General features: G+C 34.9%; 1 protein-coding gene across 10 annotated transcripts in view; it reads left to right on the top strand.

The window, feature by feature from the left end:
• Nucleotides 1-12,532, top strand: part of ZNF521 (zinc finger protein 521) — a 378,383-nt gene that overhangs the window by 172,527 nt on the left and 193,324 nt on the right. For all 10 annotated transcript variants that reach the window (XM_070747664.1, XM_070747658.1, XM_070747654.1 and 7 more), the window contains one exon: nucleotides 9,332-9,416. In XM_070747664.1, the coding sequence (XP_070603765.1) occupies nucleotides 9,332-9,416 (85 nt within the window). The remainder of the gene's footprint in view (nucleotides 1-9,331; nucleotides 9,417-12,532) is intronic.

Genomic DNA, 12,532 nt, shown 5'->3' with positions numbered 1-12,532 from the left:
GACTTATAAGCAAGGTGTGGCAGTAGGAGCACCTTTGTGGTCCATCTTTTTTACATATGCATATCTGAATGAAGTATTGTACTTGAATTTGGTCTGCTATTTTGCTCAAGTTCCTTTGGACTAATTTATCCAATACACTAAGCCTTATTGAGTGAATTTGTAAACCATGCTTGAAGTTGTATTCAAGGAGAAGTGCATTAATACAAATCTTTAACTATGCCTTGCTGCATCTTATCTTAAACTTGGTTCAGGCATTAGTTCACTGGGAAAACAAGGCAACAGTACCTTCACTGTTCCTCCTTTGCTTTTTGTCTTCCCTGGGGCATAGGAGAGTTATTTTTAAAACAAAGACTCTGCATACTTGGGATCCATTCTCAGATTTCAGCATTGCAGGGATTGAGCATCTTCTGTCCATCTGTTTATATTAATTATGGTACTATGCATACTATTCCTTATAATTCATTATATTGGGATTGGCTCCATAAGGCTTAAACTCCCGATTTATTGTTATTCATTTCCTAATTAATATTTTTTATTCGAACACCTGCCTCTTGCCCAGGTAAGTCTTAACAATACCAATTTCAGACAAGCCATGATCTGCCATATGTAAACTTAAGTTTCATTTTAGATTTCCTAATATTCTGGGACACTGGTTAGTTTGATTTATAATTTTAATTTGTATGTGGGTACATAGATAAGCAAAAGTTTCCTGCAGGGGTTAGTAAGAGTTGACTATTTCAGACTAGCTGCTGTGCTAGTACCTTCCTTATTCTCCTTCCCTTAGCATATCTGAAAGAGGGTTGTTTTCATAAGCTAACAAATGGAGCTTTATTGTTACAATCCAATTTAAGATTCCCTTTTAATCTATTTATAATTATCCAGATCTTCCTAGATAGAATATCATTAATTCTTATGCATCAGACTGTTGTATATTATGTCTGCTCTCATTTTTTGTTTGTTTGCCCATATACTTGTTTTAATTCTTTATTTGTGTTTGTGATAGTGTACACAGTAGTGTTATTGTGTGGAATAATTTGTAGAGGTCCAATATTTAAGATTTTCCATTTTTAGATTTTGCAATTTTTGCATAAGCTCATAAACCAATCCATTTCATTTCTGCAATAAACTGAAATGTTTATAATAATTCACATAAGCAATTACATTTTGATTTTAAGCATTTTTAAATATAAAATTTCAAAATGCATTTTATTTCAAAATCACAGAACAAAATATGTTGAAATGGAATTAAATTGCACTTATGCTGCAATGCCCTAAAAATTCATCTAAGTGAACAAATAAATCCTTATATATGTTAAAGGCATGGTCTAACATCTCATACAAAAATGTAGAATATTTTTTTCAACTGTTAATGTTCATTTATTCAATTTGTATACTGTCTAACTCCTATTGACTTTGACCAAAAAAAGAACAATGTTATACGTGATGGATTGTTTAGACAAATAGTATTTTCAGTTGCTGTAGTTTGTTTTCTGCCAGGAGTACTATGTGTTACTCTCTGATTTACTATGGCAGTCTTGGATTTCAGAAAAAAAATATGTAGATCATACAAGCCTTGAAGTCTGGTGGGAGAAGACAAAAAAGTTTGTCATTTCCTGATCTAAGATGGGTTTGAGGCCAAAAGTACAGTAGCATCCTTATGTTTTCCAAGTATTCATTAAAAGAATAGCAAAATAAAAATATATTATAGGAACTTTCAAGTGAGTAGGGCATTGCAATTAAATAGAGATTCAATTTCTAAGAGTAGAGAAAGCTAATGTTCCTTACTAGGTATTCGGAATTTAGTGCCCATAGTCCCCAGCCAACTAGCATGACCTTCAGCAAGCACAAGGTAATTTACTGATGTAATACTACATCTAATATATGTGTGGTACAGGAATATATGTTATGTATGTTGGTCTCAAATGATTTAAGAGCCAGAATAAGAGAAAAAGAATTGTCTGGAAAAAAAGTAAACATGGCTATATACTACAGTATTGGTGCGAGATACAATCACAAAGACTGATTACTTTTTAACTCATGTAATCTAGTATTTTACTCAATTCGTAATGCTGTACCTAGATTATTTCTAACAGATGGCTCTCCAGAATGTGTTAGAATATATCTAACAAAAAAATCCTTGTTTCCAATAATCTAGTCTATGCACAAAACCATTCTTGTATTGTTTCTTTGAACTTGGAGTTAAAATGTATCCTTATGGAATCAAGGACATTTCCAGAAAATCATAATTTCAGCAAAAAGAGGAAAAATGGGTTATAACATTACATTTGAGCTCTTCTCTTTATGAACTTGTGTACAATGTTGCAATGCAAGTCCAAAACAGCAGACTTATATCCTGGCTTTTTGACACACATTTCATCAGTTGTCGTTCCTGCAGTTATTACAGTTGCAATCTTTAAATTTGTTAGGAGGCCAAACAACATTTGTAATTTTTTTGCAATTACAAATCTGCCAGTTGTAAATTCAGACTGAAATACTCTGTTGTTCCAAGATTTAAAATTATATGATTTTTTATGCATGCACATCACTAAAGCGCTTGAAATATCTCCTTCTCCCTCTCCCCCCCACTTTCAGTATCATTGGCTTTAGGTGCTTCACAATTATTTTATTAGAGTTAATAGACTACATTTTATTATTGTGTTGGTTTTCTTAAACTGTTTTAAATGTCACTCAGCATAAAGGAATCTAAACCTTTGGGTTGGAAGTGGGAGGGCCACGTTCAGGATTCAGCTGAATCTTTTAAATTTGGCTACATGAAGACAAAGACAGCTGACTGAGAGTAAGCACTTCCTGGTTTGGTCATAGAATGACTCCAGGCAATCAGACCACCAATTATCTTCACTTCAAAGTGATGGCAGGAAAAAATAACTTTGTTTCATTTCTACTGAAAAATCATGAAAAGTACAGACATTTTATGCAGTTTTCCTGGCCTGGGGAATTAGTTCTTTCATCATTAGCTAATAGCTCTCCTTGTTAATGTATTGGTAATGATCAGATGACTAAATGGAGCGATACAAGGCAGTGACAATTGAAACGGTAATTAAAAAGTGACTCATTTCTACAAATGTCTGTGTGTATCTCAAAAAACCAATTTCCAGTGTGAGATATTAAATGATGCTAAAACAGAGATACCGGTGAAATCTTACTGGTACGCCCCGGTTTGGGAGTACCGGTGGCAGCAGCGTGAGGCTCCACCCATCTTGTTTTTTACCCTTTGTGGATGTGCAAAGCCTTCTGTGCATGCTCAGAGGGTGCAAAAATGTGTGCGACTGTGGTGCACTTGCATTTCCGAACTAGTGGGGAAGGTAAGTAGATTTCACCACTGGATACCACCTATATGTTATTGTCTCCTATCTGAATAAATATAGGCAAAATACTTTGGGGTTTGACATTTTGTAGCAAAACACATGCGTACAAGGGGCGCGTGCGAATGAAGCTAGCGCATGCATGCTCACATTTGCGAACCAGTAGGGACGTTAAGTGAAAACCACCTCTGCCTTAACCACTATACAAACTAGTTCTACATGTGTAGAAATTAAGGAGAATAAGAGACAGTTTTATTGTCACAGTAATAAGTTATGGAAGTAAAGAAAGAATGTGATTCTCACTTCATTTCTGATCCATTTCCTTTCTACCAGTATTGCATTTCTACATATTTCTCCATCTATTTCTTCCAAGAGACCAAATTCATTAACCTGCCCTATTTTTTCATACTTTATATATAGCTTTCAATTCTTCATTCCATTTTCCATGTTAACCCAACAATTTTATCTTTGATACATTAATTTTCACAAAGTTTCATACTCATTTATTGAGTTGATTTCAAACTCAAACTATTAGTTGCCCCGATGATCTTGTAACTACTGATGCTAACAATCATATTTTGATCAAAGATAAAGGCTAGGCCATCAGTCTTGTCATAGCCAACATGCCTATGCCTCTAGCAGCATTCCCTACAAGAGTAAGAACAATTTTCTAGGTACACTGCAAGCACAAACCAAGCACAGTGTTATTTAAATACACTCATCTATATATCTCTAAACATCTCTAAACTAGAAACTGTGTTTTATATCATACTGTGGCCTACATTCTACTAAATAGGATAAACATACAGTGTACTGATCCAGAAGAAGCAAGAAATCTATACAGAAGAAGTAAATTTGGGGAAAATTGGTAGAATATTAGAAGATACAGCGTGCGTTCCAAAAGTAATTTTTTAAAAGTAATTTATTGAACAGATTTTCACAAACACTTAAAATTCTTCAAAGTACTGTCCTTGGGCCTCTACACTTTTTTCCCATCAACTCTGCCATGACTAGTATGCACCCTGGAAGGAGTCTTCGGGGACCTATCACAAGGTCTTCGTCATGGCTGTTTGGATCTCTTCTATGGATGAAAAATGGGTTTCTTTCAGGGCTGGGAACAAAAAGAACTCTGCTGGGACAATGTCAGGACTATAGGGGGGTGGGGCAGCGTTGGCATCTGGTGTTTGGCCAGGAACTCGTGGACTCATAGCGCGTTTTGGCAAGGCACGTTTTTCGTCCATAGAAGAGATCCATGACTAAGACCTTGCTAGAGTCTCTGAAGATGCCTTCCAGAGCACGTACCGGTCATGGCAGAATCACTGGAAAAAATGTGTAGAGGTCCAAGGACAGTACTTTGAAGAATTTTAAGTGTTTGTGCAAATCTGTTCAATAAATTACTTTTAAAAAAACCAATTGCATTACTTTTGGAACGCACCCTGTATTTTTAGGTTCTGACATGAACTATGGGAGCCAATATCATGAACTAGATTTCAATTTTCATTTGACCTGTCATAGTTATTCTGAAACAAGAAGTAATATTTACAACATTCAGGTTTTTTCTTGTTAATATAAATGCTATTATATTATTATAATATAAATAGCAATAAATGCTTCAAATATAAATTTTGAATGAATGGTTTATGTGGTTAGCAATATTTGTTGAAATCTAAACAAAGATAGCAATGCTTTGTTTCCCACATCCTTAAATAATAAAACCTCTGGGGGCATAGCTATAATGTTTTATTCTGTTTGGATGTAAGCATAGACATTTTTTAATCTTTTTACCAAAGTGTATATTTAGGAAATATAAGCAACAATATTAAAAGGAAACCTTTATTTATCAAATATTGCCATCCATCTCAATACATGACTCTGGGCCATTCAAACAGTTAAATGCTCCAGACATACTACTCTTGCATGGGATAAATGCAAATTGTCTGCTGACAATTAACTTTTAGTTTCATCCTGCATTTTATTGCTCATTCTGCCTACATACGTATCTATAGCCGAGTTAATATCACTTTCAATAAATTGAAGAGTTGTTTCACTTTGCATTTTGGGGCAACAACTTTTTCACTGAAGAATCAAGGCAGACTGAAGAGAAAACGCTTTCCTACTGTACAGTTTTTGAAGACACCGATTTTCTCATTCTAATCTTTCTAAGATCCTAAGGAAAGTCTCCTTTCTAATAGACTGGCAATATGCTACATTATGATAACTAGTGATAGGATCCACCAGTGCTATGGAACTTTGGTCCCTTGAACAACAAATGGATTTTCTGTTTTCTGGTTGATAAAGGCAGTTACTTTCTGACAAATTTTTGCTTTGCGAAGTACTTGATGCTTTAAAGTGGGTCTTCTCCGGGTCCCGTCAATTAAACAATGTCGCTTGGCGGGGTCCAGGGGAAGAGCCTTCTCTGTGGTGGCCCCGGTCCTCTGGAACCAACTCCCCCCAGAGATTAGAATTGCCCCCACCCTCCTTGCCTTTCGTAAGCTGCTTAAAACCCACCTCTGCCGCCAGGCATGGGGGAATTGAGATACGCTTTCCCCCCAGGCCTTTACAATTTTATGCATGGTATGTCTGTATGCATGATTGGTTTTTATAATAATGGGTTTTTAACTGTTTTTAGTATCGGATTATTGTTATATGCTGTTTTATTACTGTTGTTAGCCTCCCCGAGTCTGCGGAGAGAGGCGGCATACAAATCCAATCAATAAAGAAAGAAAATAAAGAAAGAAAGAAAAACTGTGTTTTACCTGTGGTCCTTGCTTCTGCTGTACGATTTTGAATGTATTGTTTAATAAGCTATTATGATGTTAAATTTTTATAAGCAGCTCTAAAGCTCTAGAACAGCAGGGGGGGAAATCTTTATTAGATAAATAAATAGTCTCATTCAAACTATTAGAACAAGTTAGTCATAACTACTTTAAATGCCACTGCTTTCACAGGCAGTTTGTTATAACTAACTTCAAATGAATTGGTGCTTCCGAATAAATAACAATGAATGCATTGCAAATCTAATTTCAATTTAATTTTACCACCAAATGGGCCTGATATTTACTCTTTAAATATTATAAGATGGACCTAAATATTGATTTTTGGTATAACAATGCAGCAGTATTCTACTGAAAGATACTTTAAGCACAAACTTTTCTAAGAGCTCTGTTATTGTAGCATCCAGATGCTTTTGATGCTGACATTCAGACCAGTGAACACAGTGTAAGAGTCTCTCTTTTTAAAACATTTCCCCTTAGAACTAGTTAGAAAATATTTCTTGCTCCCAGATGATCAGTACTAAACCAGCATATATATGGTTTATTAGCTTAGCCTTAGCATTATTCCTGATATGTGACTTCACCAAAGCAAAAAATAAAATAAAATTGTTAACTGAATGCCTGGCTTTTCCCCACTCATTAGAACAATAAAACATAGAACATGTCAGCAACTGACAAGAAAAATAATGACATGAATACAATGACACAATGTTCAAGTATTTTTTATTTTTTATTCAAAGCTTAATGATAAAGGTAAAAACATATTTGACTAAAAAAGAAAAATACGTGATCACTTATTAGATTCTTCAGATTTATCTAACAAAAGAGGATTTTAAAAAAATACAGAAATGAAAAGCTATTTTGTTACTGCTACTAAATCCTAACACTAGTATTGCTACATTCTAAAAGGTTCATGTATATCAACTTTTAAGTCACCATTTAACTAGTCCCATGTCAATCAACCTATATTTTAAAATATGCTGCTGAAACATACACATACTGGTAATTTAAATTACATTAAGCAAGTATATGTCAGTTTGATGTATTTTGGTGGATTATTTTTCTATAATAATAACATACCCTTTCTGCATAATATAATTTTCATATACTACTTGCAGGTATTTGGAATAAAAAATTAATAACATTTGGTAAATGAAAGTGAATCTTTAAATGTAGTAGGAATTCTTAAATATTCATGGAATCTGTTAGAAAACTGTTAGTTGTTAGTCTGTTAAATTGTCATGGAAATTATGCATATTTTTAAAAGGAAGAAAAGAAGGAACACTCAGTATGAGTTTGATATGCCAAGGATTTTCTATTAATGAAGATCAACAATACTTTAAAGAATCAATTATATCAATTCTGATTTTAATTAAATGAAATATATTTAAGAATGAGATGATTTGATCCCAATGCATGTTAAATCCAACTTAAGTAACATAACAGAACACATTAAATAATCACTCTTATAAAAAGGACTTTAGGACTTGTTGAATTACTTCTTAGAAACTAATTGTTGTTACTCCTCAGAAAATAATTCAAAATATATCTGTCTACATAGATGTCATTGGAAATCACTATAAATCCATAATATATAATACTGATCATTTTTTCTGTTATCTTAGATCAAATGCTGCCTACTATTTTGCTATTTTTGTATTTTTACTTAAGTTGTTATCAATCAAAAATGAGCTGTTGCTTAGTTAAAAATATGTTAGGATAGCAATAATGGCAATAATAAAAACCCAGAAAAGCCCAAGTTGGCCGGGATTAAAGGGGAAATGTTGGGAAACTGGCCGGGCCTTTGTGCCGCTTTCAAATTTTCTGGCAAATTTTTCCAGGCTCGGGTTCTTAAGTAGAAAATGGTTCTTAAGAAGAGGCAAAAAAATCTTGAAAACCCGGTTCTTATCTAGAAAAGTTCTTAAGTAGAGGTACCACTGTAGTTTAAAACCTAAACCATATCCTTGCAAGCCCAGTAATGTACAAACAGTACAACTATTTTAAGACTCTATACCACTCTAATCCACAGGCCAGTTAGTAAAGACCAACGAAGTCAAGGCCAGCTGACTGGGGAGGGGTGGACAGAAAATGAGGTTCCATAGGGCAGGTGCCTTAGATAGCATAACTGTCTAAAACTATAATAAAAGCTATTAATACTTATGTTTTATTAAGATCTAATCCACATAGGAGTTAAAGAAATTAGTTGTTATATTAAGAATAGAACATAAGCCATAATAGTAGTGATTTCTGACAGTCTCAAAATGGGTGAGCAGTGTGGTCGGGCGGTAGGAAAGGCAAGTAGGATGCTTGGCTGCATAGCTAGAGGTATAACAAGCAGGAAGAGGGAGATTGTGATCCCCTTATATAGAGCGCTGGTGAGACCACATTTGGAGTACTGTGTTCAGTTCTGGAGACCTCACCTACAAAAAGATATTGACAAAATTGAACGGGTCCAAAGACGGGCTACAAGAATGGTGGAAGGTCTTAAGTATAAAATGTATCAGGAAAGACTTAATGAACTCAATCTGTATAGTCTGGAAGACAGAAGGAAAAGGGGGGACATGATCGAAACATTTAAATATGTTAAAGGGTTAAATAAGGTTCAGGAGGGAAGTGTTTTTAACAGGAAAGTGAACACAAGAACAAGGGGACACAATCTGAAGTTATTTGGGGGAAAGATCAAAGGCAACATGAGAAAATATTATTTTACTGAAAGAGTAGTAGATCCTTGGAACAAACTTCCAGCAGACGTGGTTGGTAAATCCACAGTAACCGAATTTAAACATGCCTGGGATAAACATATATCCATTGTAAGATAAAATACAGGAAGTAGTAAAAGGGCAGACCAGATGGACCATGAGGTCTTTTTCTGCCGTCAGTCTTCTATGTTTCTATGTTTCTATATAGTTTGTATTAAAATAGATGAAAAACGATATTGAGAATGTCTAATTTGCTGTGGAGTAGCTTGCTATTGTATCATTGTAATTGCTTGGCAAACTGGTCATTTTGAAGAGATGTCAAATGGTGATGAGCATATTCTGTTTTCATGAACTTTTGAATAGTTGAAGAAATCTAAAACTATATTTTTATCACCTGGATAATAACACGAGTAATAAGTGATTCCGCATTAATATATTAAAACGGCTTCATATCATCTTGGTATTTTTCACATAAATGTTGAGAGTGAGAATGTACAAGTTCCTTCATTAAGACCTTCGCCCTTGTTTTCTCTAGAAAAAGACCTATCAGTGCATCAAGTGCCAGATGGTTTTCTACAATGAGTGGGATATCCAAGTTCATGTTGCAAACCACATGATTGGTGAGTGAAGTACTAAATCTTATTGATGATAGACTGTTCTCCTAGATGTATTCATCATTGCCTCTAAAATTAAATTGAGTTAAGGAGAAATTAATTGTATAACCGTCTATGATTTACCCAGGTGTGATAATTTTTTTAAAAAAATATTATTAGGCCTGATAAAGCATTAGCATGTTTTATTTTCTGCAAGGGCTAGTTTAGACTTCTGCAGAGAATCATATACTACTGCCAGTCAAAACACAGGTGATTAACAAATTAAACTTCTAATCATTTTTGCATTATTGAAAACTAACAGGAATGGTTAATGAACTGGTTGTTAGCTTTCCACAGAGTTTTAGGCAGGTTTTAATTTCAGAAATTATTATGATAATGACACAACTGAGTGCTGCTCAAGTACTTTGGTACCAACAACAAAATTGGCAAATTTTGTGACTAACAAACGTAAATAATTCAATTGGTCATAAAATAAGAGTCTATGTAGTACTTGAACAGCCTGAAAACCCTCTAGAACAGTATTCAAGAAAATGAAATAATATATTTAATTAAGAAAATAGCTAAAACCTGCTACAAATAATACTCAAAATATGTAATCAACATTTTAACTGTAATTTTCTTTAGTATTTCCACAAGGTATGGAATTGAAAATTTAAAATGTACTTAGAATATATAGCCTATAACCAATATTATACCAGATTAAAATCCTGCCATGCTATTGTCATGATAATACATAAATGATAACCTTAACGTTAATGAGGACTTGGGATAAGTTGTGACTCCGTATGTATAATACAAAGATTCTTATGCTTCTATAGTAGATGATAAAGTACAGTGGTACCTCTATTTAAGAACTTAATTCATTCCATGACCAGGTTCTTAAGTAGAAACGTTCTTAAGCAGAAGCAATTTTTCTCATAGGAATCAATGTAAAAGCAAATAATGCGTGCAAACCCATTAGGAAAGAAATAAAAGCTCGGATTTTGGGTGGGAGGAGGAGGACAGTCGCTGCCAAAGGAAGAAGGTGAGGTGAGCACCCCCTTTTGCCTTTACGCAACCTTGCGCCGGGTATATGGCAGTGCAAGGGAGTCACCATAGAGAAGTGGTTTATTCCCTCTCCAAGCGCCCAGAGAAAGGAAAACCCTCCGTTTGCTCTGGGCTGCCAAAGCCTCCTTAAGCACCAGCGAAAGGCTCCTTTGGCAGCCCAGAAAAGCCTGAGATGGCTGGAATTAAAGGGGGAATGGCAGGAAACTGGCTGGGCCTTCATGCCGCTCTCAAATTTCCTGGGAAATTTTTCCAGGCTCGGGTTCTTAAGTGGAGGCAAAAATATCTTGAGCATCTGGTTCTTATCTAAAAAAAGTTCTTAATTAGAGGCGTTCTTAAGTAGAGGTACCACTGTATTTGCTTTTTCAGAGTCTGTAGCTCTATGAGGGGTCCTTGGTACTCTCTAATCTTGGATGGTTTCTGGCAGAAGTTTTATTACCCAAACTAGGTTCGCACTGATTGTGTTATCTAGTTTGGGTTATGAAACATCTGCAAGAAAACAAGCAAGCCTTCAACCCTGATTTGCAAATATGCAACTTTATTGAACTGTAGCTTTATATTATGGTATATCTGTAGCAGCAGAATTTGTGCTAATGTCTTTCAAAAAAGATAAAGTAGGAAAATAATGTAAATATTTGGCATCCATCTAAAGCCTTTTAAAATTATTAATTATCTTTTCATATGGAGATCAGTTTATTTTGTTCAGACATCAACATAATAAACCTGTGAGATAGCAATCTTATAAGATAACTGATGATGAAAGTGCTTTCATTAAGATTTGTAATTGGCCAAGGTACTGATATTGGTTGATTATGCCTAGCTTCCAGGGGTGGGTTGCTCCAGGTTTTGACCAGTTCTTAGAACTGGTAGCACCAGTGGCGGAAGTCTCTTCCCGGCCATCTGGGATGCTTCTGCGCATGCGAGCGCATGAGCGAGTGAACCAGTGCAAAAATATTTACAACTCGCCACTGCTAGCCTCTGAATCTAACTGATACCATGACTTTAGTTTTAATATACAAGTGCTCTGAACTTTCCAGGTAGTCAGTTCAAACTAAATGGTCAGTACAAAGAAGCCTAGTATGTAAATGCAATGTATACAGACATTTGATTGAATTTAGACTAAATGAGTAGAAATAAATTATAAGATCTTTGAGAAAACAAGAATCAGTCAGAAGGAAGACTGAGACAGGGATGTCCATGGGGAAATTTGTTTTATATTCCCCTGTGGACATCAATGAATACTGCACATTTAACCATCTTATATCCGCTATCTATAGATTATGGTTGGTGCGCCTTTTCTTTTGGCCATCCTTTTAAAGTTTTAATTCTTACTTTACAATGTTAAGAGTAACTTCTTCGGATTTGAAAGTGAAAAATATATCATCACCTTGTAGATGCCCACTTCTGAAAGAAAAAAAGAAAATAATGATGCATCTTTAGTGTAAAGCTGCATAAGTTTAATCATATTAAATCTAAATGCATCATTTTAATCATATTATCATTAAATTACTTGTTGAAATAAATTTGGCAAGATTTGGTCAATAAAATACATTAAATGACTGGAGACAGATTCTATGTTTTAGCAATGTCTGAAAAATTAGCCTGAATAGTTGGGATCATATATTGAATCAGTAATGTACATAGGATATTTGACATCTGACGTGTCAATTTTAATGCACTTGTACACACACAAAGCCATACATCGCTGAGAGCCAAGCTAGAAAATGGAAGATATAAGTTATTGTCCCACATTAAATATGAAGCCAGCTGGTATCCTTGAGTCAGTCAATCTCTCTCTCAGGCCTAGGAAGAACACAAAAGCAAACCACTTCCAAAATCTTGCCAAGAGAACTGCAGGGGACAATCACTAGGAGTCAAAACTAACCTGAAGGCCCATTTTTTTTCTTCTATTATTGCTGTGCTGCTGCAAACAGTTGCCTGACACATTGACACCAAAGACTTTTTCAATGTTCATTTCTAGCTGTATCAAAATTACCCTACTTGTGTCTTTGGCAGAACTGCTCTTACTGCAGGTAGCTGGGGCAGACATCCTCCCTCTCCCAAAGCAACACTGTATT

This window comes from Erythrolamprus reginae, chromosome 3 (genome assembly GCF_031021105.1).
Source record: "Erythrolamprus reginae isolate rEryReg1 chromosome 3, rEryReg1.hap1, whole genome shotgun sequence".
NCBI classification, from domain to species: domain Eukaryota; kingdom Metazoa; phylum Chordata; class Lepidosauria; order Squamata; family Dipsadidae; genus Erythrolamprus; species Erythrolamprus reginae.
Note: the sequence above shows the minus strand (reverse complement) of the source record. Positions and strands in the feature narration are given on the sequence as shown.